At 47.6% G+C, this 20,954-nt stretch overlaps 1 protein-coding gene across 1 annotated transcript in view; it reads right to left on the bottom strand.

Annotated features, from left to right (window-relative positions):
* Positions 1-20,954, bottom strand: part of POLR1A (RNA polymerase I subunit A) — a 139,834-nt gene that overhangs the window by 19,265 nt on the left and 99,615 nt on the right. The window contains exons 27-29 of the mRNA XM_056864736.1: positions 11,494-11,629; positions 6,736-6,840; positions 4,120-4,383 (exon numbers count right to left, since the gene is read on the bottom strand). Of these exons, the coding sequence (XP_056720714.1) occupies positions 4,120-4,383; positions 6,736-6,840; positions 11,494-11,629 (505 nt within the window). The remainder of the gene's footprint in view (positions 1-4,119; positions 4,384-6,735; positions 6,841-11,493; positions 11,630-20,954) is intronic.

Consider the following 20,954-nt stretch of genomic DNA (forward strand, 5'->3'; position numbering starts at 1 on the left):
CCGATTGACCTCTTGGATGAAGAGATTCTTGAATGCAAGGTCTTTATTCAGCCCAGGTAAATCATAGCTCATTACCAATGCTGATTTCTCCACACCCATCTCTCCCCTGGACATCACAGACTCTTCTGCATACCACACCTAATCCCATCACGCCTGCTATTCACATTTACATACTGTTAACATTTACATACTAATGCTTGTCTGAATTCACTCTCCTCTACTTAAAGACCGATGGATTCACATTTTAGCTGTATCTGAAGAAGTGAACTGTGGCTCACGAAAGCTCATACCCTGCCAGAAAATATTTTTGTTAGTCTTTAAGGTGCTACTGGCCTCTTGCTCTTTTCTACTACTGCAGACAGACTAACACGGCTATCCACTGTGACTTATCTACTACTGGTTTGAGTCGGTAACGTAGCAGGGAGACGGATGTGACTCGAAAACCTTACACCTTAAATTTTAAACGATTCTGGAACTGTGGCAAATAAATAATTCAGTTCTTCAGCTTTCTGTCACTAAAAATAGTTTCCCTGCTCTTAGCTGGGTATCATCGCCATATTGGCGACAATCAACCCCAAAGCTATGACTTATTTCTCCTAAGGGCTTAACATAGAGATTGGAAAGAACGGGTGACAGAATAATTCACAGCCCCTGTTCCAGCATCAACAGAGCACTCGAAGTATGATGGTCAACCTGCTCACACACCTCAGCTAGACAATCTGGCAAAAAATCTAAACTGGTCATTTCCCCTCTCCAGCCTGTGAACATCATCCTGTATCCTGGCTCTGTCTTCTACTGTATTTGCTACCCCTCCCAATTTAGTATAATCTGCAAATTTAATAAGCATCCCCTCTATTCCTTCATCCAAATCATTTATAAAGATGTTGAACAACACAGGGCCCAGGACTGATCCCTGAGGCACTCCACTAGTCACTTCTCTCCAAGTGGATGAGGAACAACACTCTTTGGGTGCAATCTGTCAACCAGTTACAGATCCATCTAACAATAACAGGATCTAAACCACATTTTCCCAATTTGTCAATGAGAATAACAGGATCTAAACCACATTTTCCCAATTTGTCAATGAGAATACCATGTGGAACCTTATCAAAAGCCTTACTGAAATCAAAATAAACTATGTCTACAGCATTCCCCTGATCCAGCAAGGTAGTACGTTTCTCCAAAAAGGTGAGAAGATTAGTCTGACATGACTTGTTATTGAGAAACCCATGCCGGCTCTTAGTAATCAGATCCATCCTTTCTAAATGCTCAAGGGCCGACTGTTTGATTTGATTTGTTCAAAAACCTTCCCCAGTATAGAAGTCAAGCTGATGGGTCGGTAGTTACCCGTATCCTCCTTTTCCCCCTTCTTGAAGATGGGGACAACATTTGCCCGCCTCCAATCTTCAGGCACCTCACCTGTTCTCCAAGACTTCTCAAAAATAATGGGCAGAGGCTCAGAAATTACATCTACAAGTTCTTTGAGTACCCTTGGATGCAATTCATCTGGCCCTGAGGACTTTGTTTCATTTAAAGAAACTAGGTGTTTGTGCACTACCCCAATAGCAATCCTCGGTTGCAAATCCCTCTCCTCATCATATGTTCTGTTCATGCCATATTGAGCACCGCTTCCCTCGCAAGAAAAGAGTGAGGAAAAGTAGGAATTGAGGAGTTCTGCCCTCTCTACATCTCCTGTTATAGTTTCACTTTCTGGTCCCCGCAGTGGGCTTATCATGTCCTTGTTCTTATTCTTACTCTGTACAAAGGAAAAGAACCCTTTTTTGTTGTGTTTAGCATCTCTCATACTAAGCTTTAGCTTTCCTAACACTCTCCCTACAAGCACTATTTAGTCATCTTTGGTTATAAGGCCCACCTTCCACTTCCTAAATAAGTCTTTTTTATTTCCAACTCTTTAAAAAGCTGTTTATGGAGCCACCCTGGCCTCTTTAGGCTCCTCCCATTTTTCCTTCACATTCACTCACCATTGCTTCCTCCCTCTTCCCCCTACCTCTGTCAAAGTTCCCCCTCTCTTTCTGCCCCACATCTTATCAATCTTCCCTCACCCACCTACTCCCCCACCCCCTATATGTCAGTTTTCCCCACACTCCCTGCTCTAACAATCTTTTATTCTTCCTTTGTCCTCTCACCCCTCCTATGTCAATCTCTCCTTTCATACCCCTCAGGCTTTACAAGACAATGTCCCCCCCTCTCTATCCCCCACACTTTCTCAATCTGTCCCTCTCTTCTCTCCCCTCCTCCCCTTTATTTCAACCCCCCTCTCAATCTCCTCCCTTATTTCTTTCTCTCCCCCCTCAGACAACCCCTCTGCTTTCTTTCTCCCAACTCTCAGATGATCCTTTCTTGCTCTCCCTCAGACGATCCTCCCCTCCTCAGACGATCCCCCTTCTCTCTCTCCCTCAGACGATCCACTCCTTCTCTTTCTCTCCCCCCTGAAGATCCTCTCCTTCTCTCTCCCCCCTGATGATCCCCTCTTTCTCTCTTTCTCTCTCCCCTGACGATCCTCTCCTTATCTATTTATCTCTCGCTCTCCCTCAGATGATCCCCTTTCTCTCGCCCTCTGACGATCCCCTCCTTCTCTTTCTCTCCCCTTCCTCAGACCATCCCTTCTCTCTATCCCTCAGGCGAGCCCCTCCTTCTCTCTCTTTCTCTCCCCCTCCCTGACGATCCTCTCGTTTTCTCTCATCCTCAGACAATTCCCTTCTTCTCTTTCTCTCTCCCTTCTTGACGATCCTCTCATTCTCTCTTTCTCCCCCTCCTTCAGATGATCCTTTTTCTCTCTTGCCCTCAGACGATCCCTCCTTCTCTCTCTTTCTCTCCCCCTTCCTCTGACAACCCCTGCTTTCTTTCTCCCCCTCCCTCAGACAATCCCTTTTCTCTCCAACCTCAGATGATCCTCTCCTTCTCTCCCTGCTCAGATGATGCTCTCCTCTCCCCCCCTCCTTCTGACGATCCTCTCCTTCTCTCCTCTCCCTCAGACGATCCCCTCTTTCTCCCCCCTCCCTCAGATGATCCCTTTGTTTGCTGCTCTCTTTCTCTCCTGCTGTGGGCTGTGAGCTGCTCGTTGGAAGCTGCAGCTGCTGCGTCAGGAAAACACTGTGCTGACCACAGGGTCCCTGGGTGCTGCAGCTTGTCACAAGACCCTGTGCTGCCTACTGGGACCCGGGAGCCACCACAACTGGGGCAGGAGGTGCCAAGCTGGCTGCAAGGCTCCAGTGAGTTGCCATGGCTGTGGCAGAGGCCCAAGAGACGCTGCACATGCCTCTTGTTTGAGGGAGGGGAGTTGTTAGGGAACACCTTGCCAGCTGCACAACATCTCAGTTGTGTTTTGCCTCGTTCCTTTTAAAGGTAAAGGTAGTCCCCTGTACAAGCATTGGGTCATTACTGACCCATGGGGTGATGTCGCATCACAATGTTTACTAGGCAGGCTATGTTTATGGGATGGTTTGCCACTGCCTTCCCCAGTCCTCTACACTTTACCGACCTCAGAAGGATGGAAGGCTGAGTCCACCTGGAGCCGGCTACCTGAAACCAACTTCTGTCAGGACCAAACTCAGGTAGTGAGTAGAGCGTTTGGCTGCAGTCCTGCAGCTGTGACCACTGTGTGTGCCTCGGGGGCTCGGTTCCTTCCTTTTAAGTAGGAATAAAGTCTGGGCCAGACCAGAAGCATGGACAAAGAGCTCTTGGCCCGTAGCCTGTGGCCTCTGAGTGAGCGAGCCACTGGATTCAGAACCTGCCCAGGGGATGGTGTGGTGTTTTTTCTATTTCTTTCTTTGTTAACTAATAATATTTTGCTTATTTCAGTTGTTTGTTTAAATTAAGTACTGTAAGATGTTCTGAGTTCTAAAGGAAAACAGCAGGGAAATAAATTACTTAAATAAATTTACTTCTCTTCCTCTAGCGTCAACAATGAACACATTCAGTCTGAAAATAAGATGCCATTAAGAATCGACTTAAGAGATGTACGAGGTTCATTGATAAGATGGTGGACGCTGGTTGCTTATAAAACAGTTAATAAGAAGCATAAACACTTAGCAACCTGAACACGCCACCCTCCGGATGCTCCTCCTCTTGCCACACCCTTCTCTCTCACAATCTTACCTCGCACCACAGTTCATTTTCTGTGTCATACACGTAGCTCGCAATGGCACTGTGGCTCTCCAGTACGGCATTAACTCTGTGATGGGCCGGCTTCTCTGAGGTCTTTCTCTTTTTCTGATTCGAGGAAGGAGCAGAAGGATCCTGCCGAGCTCCAGCAGCTTCTGGGTCCCGGCCTCGGTCACGCGAGGTAGCCTCCTCCCCCCACTCTGGGGCTTCCTCCTCCTCCTCCTCCTCAACTTCTCCTTCGTCGCTCTCATAATCAACCTGTGGGTGAGAGACGTTTTACGGCTTTAAACTTATTATCCATGTACTGTTACTTTTTACTGGAATGTTACATTTTAGAAGTGATTATCTGAAATATAAAATACAATATTATTTATCTATTAACGTTTAATTCGTCTTTCTCACTGTGACTTGAAGGAGATTACACAGTATAAGTCAATACAATTAACAGCATGAGACAAATAATATGCAGTGTAATAGGGACCAGAATTGGATAAAACCATGTGGTGAAAACAAGAGAATACACAGAGCAAACAATACATCCTAAACACAGCACTATAGTTCCCTTTATTAAAGCACTCTCCCGAACTATGCTGCTATAAAATACCACTATTACCTTTATAAAATTGCCCTCTGGTTTTACATAGGTGTGTAGAAACACAGAAATATAGCAGCCTTCCTGTCCACCTCGGGCAGACTATTGCACAAGGCAGGGACCATAACAAAGAATACGTGTGTATGGGCAGTTGTTGGCTTATGTAAAATATTTATAAGCCTGCTTTTCTCCCAAGCTTCTCAGAATCAAGGTTGGGAACAACTATATAAAAATGATCTGATACAACAAATATTGAAACAACAGATACAGAAAAATCTAAAAACACCTCAGTTATTGCTCAAGTGGTCAGCCTGCATCTGGACTGTGCCAGTTCAACCCATTCAGAGATACAATGCACCTCCACAAAAAAACCCACCTAACAACCCCATCACAGAAAACACTAGCCTAGGCTTCTCCTTTATGTGTTAGTTTTCTATGTGAAAGGTTTGTTTTTGTATGGCCTGGCATTCAAGCACACAAGCATCTACCGTATATACTCGGGTATAAGCCGACCCGAGTATAAGCCTACCCCCGCAAACTTGAGGCCAAAAAAGGGAATTTCTTATTGACCCGCGTATAAGCCGAGGGTCAATAAGAAATTCCCTTTACCGGTAATGCTGCGCTCTAAAATGGCGGCCGCCATTTTAGAGCACAGGGATGGTCTCGCCCCTGCCCCAGGTCGCCCTCCTGCCGGCCTCCCGGGCCCTCCCGACCCACCCCGACCCCAGTGCCATCCAAGGGAGGGAGGGGGAAGAGCCCCTGAACCCCCTACTCACCGGGAGAGGCGGCGAATCGGCGGCGGCGGCGGCGGCGCGGCCTTCCCGGGCCTGCAGGAGGCCCCTGCAGGCCGCTGCCTGCCGGAGGAAGCAGCGCGGGCCTGGCGGCAGCGGCGGAACAGGCTTCCTGGGCCTGCAGGAGGCCCCTGCCAGCCGGAGGAAGGTGCGCGGGCCCGGCGGCGGCAGGGGAGCGGCCTTCCTGGGCCTGCAGGAGGCCGCTGCCAGTCGGAGGAAGCCTTGCGGGCCCGGCGGCGTCGCGGCCTTCCCGGGCCTGCAGGAGGCCCCTGCAGGCCCCTGCCGGCCGGAGGAAGCCACACGGACCCGGCGGCGATGGTGGCGGTGACGGCGGTAAGTTCCCCCCTCCCTCCTCTACCGTATTGACCCGCGTATAAGCCGAGTTCGGCTTTTTCAGCCCTTTTTTTGGGCTGAAAAACTCGGCTTACACGTGAGTATATACGGTAATTAGCATCAAGTTAACACTGTTAAATCAGATTCCTACATATGACTATTTCCCAAGAGGTAAATTACAGCAGTCCACAGCAGGTAAATTTTAAGCTCACTGTCTGGTGATGGCAAACACCTGAATGAAATCTGGGGAAACAGGACTACTGTCAAATTCTCCCAGGCACTTGGATACGAAGGATCACACATTTACACATGAAGTTGCCTTATACTGAACCAGGCCCTTGGTCCATCAAAGTCAGTATTGGTCTACTCAGACTGGCAGAGGCTCTCCAGGGTCTCAGGCAGAGGTCTTTCACATCACGTACTTGCCTAGTCCCTTTAACTGGCGATGCCGGGGATTGAACCTGGGACCTTCTGCATGCCAAGCAGATGCTCTACCAATGAGCCACAGCCCCTCCCCAATGAGGAATAATAGGTTACACATTTTTTTAATGTAAAAATTAAAGACAATTTGGGGGGGAGAGTATTCGCCCACTTAATACCAGCAGCAATAAACACCCCAAGCACAAGCATGTAGTGGATGAAACAAGCCAAGTTCTGTGGCTTCTGAGAACCATCCAAGCGGCTGGCCATTCTGACTTACAAATATACTTATCCTTCAAGCTAGCATCTTTGAACAGCACTCAAGCAAGCCCCACAGTACACGAGGGGCCAAACCTTCAGTGGGGCAGCTGCTTTGCTGCTTCCTTCCACAAAAGAGAACTGTGCTTGATGTAGTTCTCCATAGACAGAGAGCTTAGGAATGGGCTCCTACTAAAACAAGCATGGAAACCTTACCTCCTCTTCCTGCTTCTTTCTTCTTCTTGCATCTGTGGCATCAGCATCCCCTTCTTCAATTTCACCATCAAGACCTCTCCCTTCTTCCTCAACTTCATGGTCATCCTATGCCAGAAGAAAGAGTGCAAACAGGAAGAGTTAAGTGCCCAGTTACCATGGCAGTTACCAAGCACTTAACAAAGGAGAACTCTCTACATACAAAACTGGACAGCTGCACTTCTGCTGGGGTATACCGTATCGTCCGGCGTATAAGATGACTTTTTAACCCAGGAAAATCTTCTCAAAAGTCAGGGGTCGTCTTATACGCCGGGTGTCGTCTTATAGGGCGAGCCGGACTGGAGAATCTGCCTGGGGAGCCGCCTCCGCTCTGTCCATGTCCACCGGAGGAGGGAGGGGAGGCGAGCCCGGCGAGGGCGCTCGCTGCCTGGCTGGGAGTCGGAGCCAGGCGCGCCGGGGCGCACGGAGGGAAGCGCTCGGCCGCGCTCCGGCAGCGGCGCAAGGCAGGCAGGCAGGCGACTGGCTGGCTGGGGCAGCCGCTCTCCCTGCGTCCTTCTCCTTCTCCTGGCTCCTGCCCACCCGCTCCGGCGTCTCAACTGCAGCCACACCGCGCTCCAGCCCAGACTGAGGGTGGTTCGGGTCTGAGCGAATGCGGGCAGGTGGCCTGCGTGCTCCTCTTCCTCCTCGCCCCCCCGCCTCCCTCCCCGCCTGCGCATTGGTGCATATGGCTCCACTTTTGCAGCGCGGCCAAGAATGTGACCAACTCCCCAGGCGGGGCTCTTCCAGGAACAGGCGCCGACTCCCCCCGGCCCGGCTCGGCTCACCGCTTCACTGCAGTCCTCAGGAGCGAGATCTGAGAGGCAGAGAAGGAGGTACCGGTAATAGGATACAAGGGCGGGCCAGACGGCTGAAAGAGGTGTGTTTGCGCTACCGCTCTGATAGTCTTGGAGACAGGGAGGGCTGGGCAGGCAGGGAGAGCTGACCAATCCAAGCAGGCTTTGTATACAACAACCAGCCAATCGCCAGTATCTGTATACAAATATACAGTATACAAATGTCCAACAGTCAAAACCCCATCATGGCTCCACCAGCAAGAAGAAACAAATATGAAGCCAGTTTCGAACTTAAAGTTGTAAACTTTGCCATGGAACATAATAACTGCGCTGCTGCAAGACAATATGGAGTAACAGAAAAGATGGTTCGGGACTGGAAAGCAAATGAAAAAGTATTAAAGAGTATGCCAAGGGGTAAGTGTGCATTAAGAAGAGGCACCCCACATTGGCCAGAACTCGAAAAACATGTAGCAGACATGGTGAATGAGAATCGCCAAAACGGTTATGTAGTGACACGAAACAAAATACGTTTGTTTGCACTTCAGTGGGCCAAATCTAACCCAGATCACAGCAACAGATTTAAGGCCACTGTATCCTGGTGTACTAGATTCATGGAAAGGCATAATATGGTACTGAGGCAAAAGACGAAAATTGCCCAAAAATTACCTGCAGATCTTGATAGCAAAGTAAATAGTTTCCATCGATATGTAATACAACAGCGCACTAAACATGGCTACGCGTTAAGTAGTATTGGAAATATGAATGAAACTCCAATGAATTTTGATATGGTTGGAAACAAAACTGTCCATCAAAAAGGTGAAAAAACAATTTTAATTAAAACAACAGGACATGAGAAGTCCAGTTTTACAGTGGTACTAGGATGCACAGTTGATGGCACCAAACAGCTGATGGCACCAATGATTATTTTTAAAAGAAAAACAATGACGAAACTCAAGTTCCCTGTTGGTTGTTTTGTACATGTGAATGAAAAAGGCTGGATGGATGAAGAAGGGGTAAAGCTATGGCTTGATAATGTATGGAGCAGGCGACCAGGTGGACTTATTCAAAAACGTAGTCTACTGGTGTGGGATATGTTTAGGGCTCATTTAACTCCCAGCACCAAGCAAAGGCTTGCAAGACTAAACACAGATGTGGCAGTTATTCCTGCAGGATTGACATTGTTGGTACAGCCACTGGATGTGGGCCTAAACAAGCCATTTAAAGATCGCATTCGAGAACAGTGGAATGAATGGATGGTTAGCGGTGAAAAGTCATTCACAAAAGGAGGAAACATGCGTGCTCCACAGTTGGATGTTTTGTGCAAGTTTGTCATAAAAGCCTGGAATGATATTGATGCAGAAACAGTAATCAAGTCTTTCAAGAAGTGTGGCATATCAAATTCATTAGATGGTATGGAGGATGACTACTTGTGGCAAGATGAAACCGAAGCTGAGACCACACCATCTGATACGGAATTCGATCCATACAATGACTGCCTTACAAATGTATCACAAGATGTCATTGATGTACTTATGATATCAGATGACGAACAGGAGGATTTTGAAGGCTTTTAAAGGGAAACTGTCACGCCAGCAAAACCTGTAAAAATACCGTAGCTTGCAGTTATGATGGGCGTTGCTAACTCGCCAGGGACTTGCCCGGCACTTGCTCTCTATTGTTTGTTATCTTCCTACTATCATCATCAGTTCCAGTTTGGTTGACAGCTTAGAAAACAAACAGCATGGCAGCTCCCATGGGTTTATTGTGTTATTCTTCCTTTCAGCTTTAGAGTGAATTAGGAAAAGTTTAATCCACTTGCACTGTTTTATGTTTGCATGTTTGATGACAAACAGCCTTATGTTTATAAGTGACAATTTCCCTGCTAAGTACCTGCATGTCATAAGCATTTGAATTAAAATTACCATATTGAAATCAAATCCGATGTTTTTTTAATTTTTATTTGGTGTGCGTTGGAAGAGGGGTAGTCTTATACGGCGAGTATATCCCAAACTCTATATTTTAACTGGAAAAGTTGGGGGTCGTCTTATACGCCCAGTCATTTTATACGCCGGACAATACGGTACTTCTTTGACATGCAGTACAATTTTTAGTAAATATTACTCTGGTGGTCATAACTGTATTCAGTGGAATACAGTCACAAAGAAAGCAATGGGGATATACCCTACCAATAAACCTGTAATTTATTTTGTGGGATCAGGTGGCTGAGAGTGATCCGGAGGACGTTATACACTTGGACTTGCAAAAGGCTATTGACCAGGTACCTCACTGGATTAGCTCAGCAATCATGGGATAAGAGGATGGGAACTCTAATGGATTAAAATTTGGTTAAACAACAGGAAGCAGGAATCAACTGACGGTTCTAACAATGGAGGGAAGTTAGCTGTGGGGTTCCACAAGGATAGGTATTGGGACCTGTACCATTTAATGTATTCATAAATAATTTGGAATTGGGGGGGGGGGTCAGCAGTGAAGATGCCAAGATTGTGAATGATGCAAAATTAATCATGGTTGTAAAAACCAACATGGAAAGCTCTCTGCAAACTGAGTAAACGGGCAACAACATGGCAAATGCACGTGTCAATGCACGTACGCATTAGGAGATCACCTTAGATGCCAGACTCCTCTACCCAGTGGAACAACAATTCCTAACTTTGAATATATGCGGAGGGAGTCTGAACTATCAGAGAGGGTGAAAAAAATATATCCTGGGGCTGCAGTAGACAGAGGAGACAGGCGTCTGGGGTGATCCCCACTCTAGAAAAGATATGCCTCTTTGCAGACTGGCACCCTGGAGCCACTGATGGAAGGACTGGCACACAATGAGTGGGACAGGTATTAGTGGGTGATGAAGAACGCACTCCTGATATGGCAGAAGGAGCTGTCAGATTGGGCCAGAGTGGAGTTGGGCCCACAGCATGGTGCACAAGCAAGAGATCATGAGACTCAACACACCCAAGATCAATGGGTCTGCTGATGCTGCTTGCAGAAGTGGCCCAATAGTCCCCACCGAGGTTGAAGTGGTGCTCTTCTGGGAAAGAGATCTTGAAAAGAACGGTGTCAATAGTTTTCTTCAGATGGATGAGGGAGAATGAGGGAGACAGGCTGCTTTTTTGTGGTTCACCAGGAAGTGGTGGTTTTGGAGGGCCCTGCCATCTCAGCACCTTTAAGGCTCTGTGATCTGGATGAACATCCAATTAGAAGGTTGCCAAGGCAAGGTAGATATGCATTCCCTGGGTACTGAGGTGGGTGACCAAGGCCACCATTACCTTGGGGCAGAGATATGCAATGGCAGGTCTCTGTATTGCAAAACCAAAGATACTGCCTGGACAACAGGTGGATGGAGACATGGAGGTTAGAAAGGCCCCCACTTGGAGGACCTGCACAACTGACTGGATCTCCATGCAAAATTGCTTCCTTCTCACTGGTCGGTCGAAATGCTTTAGTCCAGTTTTTCTCTCCAGGCACCGTTTTTCTTGGACACTACAAATAAGACCCTGACTGATGATCTGGTGAAGCTACTGGTCCTGGGTGGACCTGAAACAGGTCAGGTGACGGCAGTGCCCAAGATCTGGTGGAGCAGTTAGACATATGGTAGAGTGGATGAATTTGTTTTTTAGACCATCTAAGTGCCTCTGCTTGTAAGAGCTTAGCCAACCTTTTCTTGTTATTGGAGTAAGCTCAAGACCTGATTTTCTCTCAGAGGAAGAGCTGGTTATCTAGACACTATTCTGCAATGCCTCTGTTACTGTAAAATCTGGTTCATTCCTGAGCAGTTTGAAAGCAGGTGGTGGGATTTAAAAAGCATCGCTCTCCATATCTTGGTGACAGAATGGGAGGAATCACAGGGCCCCCCTTCACAAAGTCTCTCAAGGTCCTGGCAGAACTTTAAGCGGACAAGACCCTTTACCTGGTTTTCGTGGGATGCTCCAACTTCCCCATCACCACCAACGTCCCTGTGATTTGCTTTCTGAGTGCTGATGCTGTTGTATGAGATCAGCTTTGAACTCTTCCTCTTAACTGTTTCCAGTAAAATTCTGAAGAAACTGGGGGGGGGGGGGAGAGAAGAGAAAAATACTCAAGGCAAATCTGTATTTTAAGCCATGCAATCTATGCCTGTCCATAACTGTGTCAATACAGAGGAAACATTTAATTTTCCTACTAACTTGTTTTCTATGACAAAAAAGCAGCTCATGAACACACATGAACACCTGAATCAGACCCCCCTTGGTCCATCAAAATCAGTATTGTCTACTCAGACCGGCAGCGGCTCTCCAGGGTCTCAGGCAGGGGTCTTTTACATCACCTACCTGCCTAGTCCCTTTACCTGGAGATGCCGGGGATTGAACCTAGGACCTTCTGCATGTCAAGCATGTGGTGTACCACTGAGCCACAGCTCCCCCCCCCCCCCCCCGGCCATTTTCTAACTCCTAGTCAAGACAGCAGTCTTAAAAACAAATCTTCTGAAGTCCAATGTACATGGTCTTAGTCTGGCTAACAGAGGGCTTAGAGCAGGGGTGGGGAACCTCAGGCCTGGGGGCCATATAAGGCCCGCAAAATCATTTGGCCTGGCCCTTCATGGGTCCTGGCAGATCTCTAGCTCAGAAGGATGCTGCCCTGCCTGAATATCTTGGGCCCAGCTGGGGACGGCAGAGCGCAAAAGCAAGTCGCTCTACGTGGCAGACACTCGGAGCCGTCTCCTGTCGTGCCTCTTGGGTAAATGTTTGACCAAATATAGCAGGCTAATTTTTAAGTTGATAATTTTATATGGCCCACGGATGATGTTATAAATATCCAAATGGCCCTTGGCAGAAAAAAGGTTCCCCACCCCTGGCTTAGAGCTTCTGGCTAGCTTTTGAGGCCCAGGTTCAAATCCTCACTCTGCCATGGAAGCTCACTGGGCAACTTTGGCCCAGCCCCCCCCTCTCTGGCATACCTACTTCACAGGGCTTTTTTTTAATTAAAATTTTATTGGATTTTATAATACAAATTTCCCATATTAACAAACAACAATAATGGTAAAATGTAATTCTAAATCCTAACTAGATGTTGTAATTTCTTATATACGTTATAAACTACCAGATAACAGAAATTTTTCGACTTCCTCATCACCTCCGTCCGCCTTTTAATAAAGTATTCTAACCCATCGTGATTGGTCTGATCTTCTTATATCTCAGTTAAGTTTCATATAACATATTCTATAAGTATAATTAATTGTAATTCTTGATATTAATAGTATCGTTTAGATCAGATTAAAAGGTAGTCTTCCATTTTCCCCAGTCCTAATTCATATTGACAATATTTCATCCAAGCCTCCCATTCCCCCATAAATCGTGCATTGTCTTTTTGATTTAAAATGGCTGTAAGTTTTGCCATTTCCACCAGTTCAAACATTTTCAAAATCCAGTCTTTTTTCCCTGGGATTTCTGCCCCTTTCCATTTCGCTGCAAAGAGCAATCTTGCCGCTGTTGTAGCATAAATCAGAAAAGTCCTTTGTGTTAACAAGTCATCAGGTATCATGCTTAGTAGCATCATTTCTGGTGTCTTGGGTATATTTTTTTGTACTATCAGCCTTACTTCATTATAAATCATATCCCAATACTCCTTAGCTTTATCACAGGTCCACCACATGTGATAAAAAGAACCAATTTCTTTATTACATTTCCAACATTTAGGGGATGTCACTTTATAAATCCTTGCAATCTTCTTAGGTGTTAAATGCCATCTATACATCATTTTATATATATTTTCTCGAATTGACTGCGCATTTATTCCTTTCAGGTATTTCACCCATAATCTTTCCCATTTATTTAAAGCAATATCATGTCCCACAGTTTGAGCCCAGTTAATCATTGTTGGTTTAATTATTTCCTGCTCACAATAAATTGTTAAAAGAAGATTATACATTTTAGAGATCAGTTGAGTGTTATTATCTAATAACATTCTGTGAAAAGGCGATTTTTCTTTAGAGAATCCATTCTTCATATCTTGTGTAAATACTGATTTAATTTGATGATATTGAAGCCATTGTAAATCGTCTTTAAGTAACTGAAAGTCTTTTAGTGAGCTTTTTTCCCCTTCCCAGTTAATTAACTCTTGGTAGGTGATAAATTTGTCCAATCTAAGTGGGCGTAATGTCAACATTTCTTGAGGTGATATCCACATCGGTGTTACTGGTTCAAGAATATGTTTATATCTCATCCAAGTATGAAATAAGGAGGACCTGATTATATGGTTACGAAATGATGCTTGTATCTTGATTTTACCATACCACAAATAGCCATGCCATCCACTTATATTGTTAAAACCTTCAAGATCTAACAAATGCGAGTTAGATAAGTTCATCCAGTCCTTTAGCCATACTAAAGCAGCCGCTTCAGCATAAAGTTGAAAATTAGGTAATGCTAAACCTCCTCTAACTTTAGAGTCCACCAAGTGTTTGTAAGCAATCCTCGGCTTTTTCCCTTGCCAGATGAAATTTAATACGTCTTTCCTCCAAGTATCAAAATATTTAACATGTGATATTATAGGCAAATTTTGGAATAAGAAAATCCTTGGTAAAATATTCATTTGGACTGTTGATATACGTCCCAAAAGTGACAGCTTTTTATTTGACCAAATGATCATGTCAATTTTTATTTTATCCCATAATTTAAGATAGTTATTAGTTATCAATTCTTTATTCTTCGCAGAGATCCAGATTCCCAAATATTTGACCTAATGTAAGCTCCTGACCCTTCGAACCAGAAATCACCACAGAGTCATATAGAATCCAAGCAGATGGCTTTTACTGGTCAAAAAGGCAATACAGTGCATACAGGGGACTATGGCAGCTATGAGAGTCTCACTAGCTGAACGATAATATAAGGCAGTAAATGGCGGGAGATTATACAGCATCAGCACACATAAACAGAGTACACTTTCCCAGGAGCAGCATTCCCAGGCCTTGGTATGTGTGGTCGACCTTGAGGCTAGACAGTACAGTACAGACACAGAAACAATACTGAAACCGAGATAGCAGCCTGACATCCTGCTCCCCTTAAGGCCCCCTCCCAGTCTGTAAAGGGGACAGTCTTTCCGGGTAGGCAGCGTGAAAGGCATCGACGAGTTTGGGGGCGGAGACATCTCGTGCGCGAACCCATTCGTCGTAGGCAGGGGGGAAGTGTTTCCAACGGACTAAATACTGTAGGGTGCCATGGTGAACACGAGAGTCAAGGATTTTGGAGACCTCGAAGTGTTCCTCCCCCCCCCACCATAATGGGCTGTTCGGGAGGCGGATCGGGATGCCATTGTGGAGAGGCAGTATGGGGCTTCAGGAGGCTAATGTGGAAAACGGGATGTACACGCCTCAGGGCTTTGGGGAGAGCTAGTTCCACTGTGACAGGATTTATGACCCGTGTGATGGGGAATGGGCCAATGAATTTGGCATTGAGCTTAAGGCACGGACGGGTGGAACGTAGATTTTTGGTGGAAAGATAGACCAATTTACCCACTCGCAGTTCGCCCCCGGGGGAACGATGTTTATCAGCTTGTGCTTTGTATTTGCGCTTGGCTCGGTCGAGATTGCTAACGAGCCAAGGCCAGGTGGTACGGAGAGTGTGTGCCCAGGAAGCAACGTCAGGATCTCCCTCCCCCTCCACATTATTTCTGGGAGTAACAGGACCGAAATCCTGTCCATACACTGCATAGAATGGGCTAAAACCTGTAGATTGATGTACAGCATTATTGTAGGCATATTCAGCAAAAGGTAATAGTTCTACCCAGTTATCTTGGTGGTAGTTAACATAACAGCGTAAATAACATTCAAGTACAGCATTGACACGTTCAGTTTGTCCATCGGTTTGGGGATGGTATGCAGTAGACAATCCTTGTTCTACCCCCACCAACTTGAGAAATGCTTTCCAAAACTTGGAAACAAAGCCACTGCCGCGGTCACAGATTATTTTGCGCGGAAACGAATGTAATTTGAAGATATGTGATACGAAGAGGCGGGCCAGTTTCTGAGCAGAGGGGATCCCTGCGCATGGAACTAAATGGATTTGCTTGGAAAACAAATTAGTAACAACCCATAATACAGTTTTTCCCCCGCTGAGAGGGAGATCAGTCATAAAGTCCATAGCAATCACTTCCCAGGGTTTGTTGGGTGTTTCCAGGGGTTGCAGTAGCCCCGGGGGTTTGCCCTGTGCTCGTTTCACTGTGGCGCAAACAGGACAGCTGCGAATAAAAGAGTCAACATCGGAACGCATTCCCCCCCACCAAAACTGTCTGCGCAATAAGTGGAGAGTCTTTAGAAATCCAAAGTGTCCAGCTGTTTTTGCTCCATGAGCTAAGTGTAAAACGTCTTTTTGGAGTGCTTTGGGTACATATAATTTTGAGTCTTTGTACCAAGAGCCCCCCTGTTCTATTACTCCAGGGGGTAGGGTGTGATTAGAGCGTTCTGAAAGGCAGTGGTCCCGAAGGATATTTAAAAAGGATTCGGAGATGGGAACCTTGGCGGGTACCCCCCCCCCCCGCTACAGTGGTTTTAGGACTTGCGATGGGGGTAGTGCTTACGTGCGGTGGTGCGGAGATTGCAGGCGGCAGGGCAGCCGGTGGGGTTGGAGGGGTGGAATCGCTGGTTCGTTGTTGTTGCGGAGGTGGTTGGGTAGTCGATTGGGTTGGAGGAGTTGGAGAGCTGGGTCTGGGGTGTTGTTGCTGAGATCGAGTTTGCACGGCTAGTACAGGCAGGGCTCCTCTTTGCGTAGGGGTGAACAGAGAGTCGGTTGGTCTCTCGAGTTTTACCGGGTACTGCGGCAAGCGGGAGAGGGCATCTGCGAGAACGTTTTGTTTTCCAGGAACATGCTTTAGGACGAAACGAAACTGAGCGAAGAATTCCGCCCAACGTTGTTGTTTCGCTGACAGTTTATGGGACCCTGTGAGGGCAGCTAGATTTTTGTGATCGGTCCAAACCTCGAAGGGGATTTTGGAACCCTCCAAGAATTGTCTCCATAGAGTCAGTGCATGGTGAACGGCTGCTGCCTCTTTCTCCCAAATGGGCCAGTTCAATTGTGCGTGCGCAAATTTTTTCGAAAAGTAAGCGCAAGGGTGAAGGAGACCATCCGGACCTTTCTGGAGGAGGGCCCCTCCCATAGCTACATCGGAGGCATCGACTTGCACAATAAACATTTGGTTTGGGTCTGGGTGCTGTAGTACGGGTTCGGATGTGAAGAGACGTTTGAGTGCCACAAACGCGGCTTGACATTGATCAGTCCACAGGATTTTTGCAGAGGGTAAGGTAGACGCGTTTGCTTTTCCTTTGGTTTTTAGGAGATCAGTGATGGGTAGAGCCACTTGGGCGAAGTTAGGGATGAACCCTCGATAAAAGTTCGCAAACCCCAGAAACTGTTGTACTTGCTTGCGGTTGGTGGGGGGAGTCCAATCGAGAACGGCTTGGACTTTGACAGGGTCCATGCGAAGACCTTGGTGGGAGATTATGTATCCTAAATATGTGAGCTGGTTTTGATGGAACTCGCATTTAGCCAGTTTTGCGAAGAGTTGGTGATTGCGCAGGCGCTGCAGCACTTCTCGGACCAGAGTTACATGCTCTTCTATGGTTTTTGAATAAATAAGAATGTCGTCCAAATAAACCACCACCCCGCGATACAGTAAGTCATGAAGGATTTCGTTGATAAGTTGCATGAAGACCCCCGGGGCCCCTTTTAATCCGAACGGCATTACGAGGAATTCATACATTCCAAAACAGCTAGAGAAGGCAGTGAGGTGTTCATCTCCTTCTCGGATGCGGACTCGGTAGTAAGCTTCCACCAAGTCTAACTTGGAGAATACCCGGCCCTCCTGTAATTGTCCCCAAATATCAGAAATTAATGGGATAGGATAGGCGTTGGTTTGGGTGACTGCATTGAGTTTTCTGAAGTCAATGCACAGACGAAGGTCGCCCTCCTTCTTTCGGACGAAAAATGCAGGGGCCAAGTTCGGGGCATTCGATGGACGAATGAACCCTCTGGGGAGGTTTTTGTCTAGGAAGTCCCGGAGGACAGTGCGCTCGGAGGCGCTCATGGGGTAAATCTTGCTTTTGGTTAATGTGCAGTCCTTGACCACCTCAATTGCACAGTCCGAGACCCGGTGGGGGGGCAAGGCATCACATTCTTTAAGGTCGAAAACATCTGCAAAGTCCTGATATACGTTAGGTAGGATTGGAGGTGCTGGGACCTTGGAGGTTAATGCTGGGACGGGCGGATATAACAGCGCAAAGTTTTGCCGGTGTTGGTCGCACATGGGACTAGCGAAGGAGATAGTGTTTGTTTCCCAGTTAATACTGGGACTATGTCCTTTAATCCAGTTAATACCCAAGACCACTTCAAAACGGATAGGGGCTATAGTGAAGTCTATTTGCTCCCAGTGGGAGCCAATTCCCATTGCCACCCCTATGGTGCGGTGATCAACTGGACCCCCCTGGAAATGGCTCCCGTCCATTTGGGCAAATTGGACAGGGGCGGGTAAAGCCTCAGATTCGGCTCTGAGTGCAGCAAAAGTGGATTCGCTTATGAGAGTGCGACAGCAACCGGAGTCGATGAGTGCTTTGACGGGTAGTTGGGGGCCACCGTTAAGGTGTTGTAAAACTGCATCCACGTAGACGGTGGAGTCCACTTCTTTGATTTTGGTAGGAGCATTTGGTTTAACAGGAGGATCTGGAGAGGTCTGTGGAGACGCTCCATTCACCACAGACCGGAGCCGTTTTTTGACAAATCGAGGGGAGATTCCAGGTTTAAGGCTGGAGAATTCCATGGATTTTCCTCATCCGAAGAGGGAAAGTTGTCCCCCAATGGGGCACTTGTAATCCGAGACCCGGCGGGGTCGTTTGTAGTAGGCAGGGAGGCTGGGTCTCCAGCATGGAGTGCAGAGGGTGTGGGTCTTCCCGGAGCTGCGCTGCGGGTGGCCGCGGTGCCTCTGCGTGGTGGACGACCTCTGGCTCGGGTTATCGTGCTGGGACGAAATAATTCATGGCGGTGCGGGCAAACAGCTGCAAAGTGGCCCATTTCTCCGCAATTAAGACAGGCACCTCTCTGAAATCGGGCTTCACGTTCCTGGGGTGGACGTGGAGGATTTCGTGGGACGGGCGGTGGTGCCTTGGATTGGGGCTTTTGGGTGCCTTTTTCCTTGTGCTTTTGATGGACTAGAGAAATAAAGCGTCGGCGGCTTTCCACTTCCTCGGCCAATAGAATCCAGTCTTCAAGGGTATCGGGATCACCCCGCATGTATGACCAGTTCAGAACGTCAGGGTGCAAGGCTTCCCTGAAATGGTGAATTAGGGTGGTTTCGGGCCAACCTACAATTTTACTTGCTAGCTGTTGAAATTCATCGGCAAATTCTCGAACTGTAGAAGAGCCTTGTTTTAGTTGTAAGAGTTCCGCTTTGGCTCTTTCCCCCAGGAAGGGGTCCTCAAACCTCCTTCTCAGAGCAGTCATGAAGTTGTTGAGGGAACGGATAGCACGAGAGCGGGTGTCGAACTGGAGGACCATCCAGTCAGCTGCTTTACCTGTCAGAAGGGAAGCTACATAACGCACCCGGCTATCCTCCGTGGGGAAAAGCTGTCCTTGTTCTCGCATATAACTGTCCACTTGATGCAAGAAACAAGGCAGAGTCTCGAGAGATCCGTCGTACGTAGTCTTCAATTTGAGTTGCTTCCAGGGGCCGGGCGCAGGCTGGCCCGGTTGCACGGGTGGTCCGGGCGGAGGAACAACGGGAGCTCCGGGAGGCAGGGGTGGAGCAGGCACATTAGCGGGTGGCTGGGGTGGCGGGATGGGCACCCTCTGACCCGGTATCGGAACGGGCTGTGCCTGGGCTATCAGGGTTTGTTGTAATTGCCTGTTTTCCTGAAGCATACATTCCATTAGCTCTTGGAGTTGATCAACACGGTCGGAGAGCTCCCGGTTCTGGGCTCGTAAGAGGTGAACCTCCTCACTTGGGCCACCAGTAAGATGAGGCTTACTGGTCCGGAAGCTCGTGGCCCATTGAGAGCTGTCTCCATATAGATCCTCATCTTCAGACTCTCCTGAGTCTCGACGTCGGTCAGCCAGACGGCGTGCGCGTTGGGTCGCGCGCGACGGGACAAACGCCGGGGAAAAGGACAGACCTGATAGCCCTTGTACAGTGTCCTTGGGGCGCGTATCCATTTTCGCCTGATCCCTAACCCTTGCTGCTGCCACCTTGGCTGCTTCAGCAGCTTCTCTCTCTCTTGCGACCTTAGCCGCTTCGGCGGCTTCCTTATCCGCAAGAACTTTGGCGTTCTCAAGTCTTAGGGCAGCCTCCGCCGTAATGCGCGGTAAAAGTTCTGTTTCCAGGAGTGAGAGTATGGGGTCGGGTTCCCCGCCCAGCAAGGGTTGTATTCGAACCGCCAGTGTGGGTGCATCGGCTCCAAAAGTCGAGGTCAAAGCTTGAGCCAAGGTGGTTACCGGGGTGTCCTTTGTACATTCCACAAGGAGAAGAGCGGTGCGAATAGCGACCCGCTTGGCTTCAGCCTGACAGCTGGTCGCATTCGGTATCAGGGAAAAACCCTCTGGCGGGGCTCCTGCCATGGCAGAACTAGAGGAAAGAGTCTCTCGAGAAATAAGATTATCCAAAAGTCCAGTTAGTACTTGTAAATCCTCAGTTGCCAACCGGGCATCGTCCAGTAATTGATCCAAGTCTTGAAGATCTAAACGAGTATCAGTATCCTCCGACGTTAACATCCAGAGAATCCCTTTTAGAGATTGCCACTATTCCTGTACCAGTTCCCTCAAGCGGCAAACCTCTAGGGTAGTCCTGAAGAGTTCAGCGACTATGTCCTGTAACAGGGTGGGATCCTTCCGAGAGGAATCCAGGGTAGTAGGTCACTCGGAGAGCCTCGCAGCTCCCATCCAAGCGGCAGGCGAACCCCCCTGGGTTCCAGCCTGACTAGTAGTACAATGAAGAAGGTGAGGCTTAGCTGCCATAATGTAAGCTCCTGACCCTTCGAACCAGAAATCACCACAGAGTCATATAGAATCCAAGCAGATGGCTTTTACTGGTCAAAAAGGCAATACAGTGCATACAGGGGACTATGGCAGCTATGAGAGTCTCACTAGCTGAACGATAATATAAGGCAGTAAATGGCGGGAGATTATACAGCATCAGCACACATAAACAGAGTACACTTTCCCAGGAGCAGCATTCCCAGGCCTTGGTATGTGTGGTCGACCTTGAGGCTAGACAGTACAGTACAGACACAGAAACAATACTGAAACCGAGATAGCAGCCTGACACCTTATTAGCCTTGTCCCAACCTGTATATGATATAAATTCCTGCTGTTCTGTTTCTGGTAAATTCTTAAATATTGTCTTTGTTTTTTCTTG

This window comes from Euleptes europaea, chromosome 18, assembly GCF_029931775.1.
Source record: "Euleptes europaea isolate rEulEur1 chromosome 18, rEulEur1.hap1, whole genome shotgun sequence".
In the NCBI taxonomy this organism is placed as follows: domain Eukaryota; kingdom Metazoa; phylum Chordata; class Lepidosauria; order Squamata; family Sphaerodactylidae; genus Euleptes; species Euleptes europaea.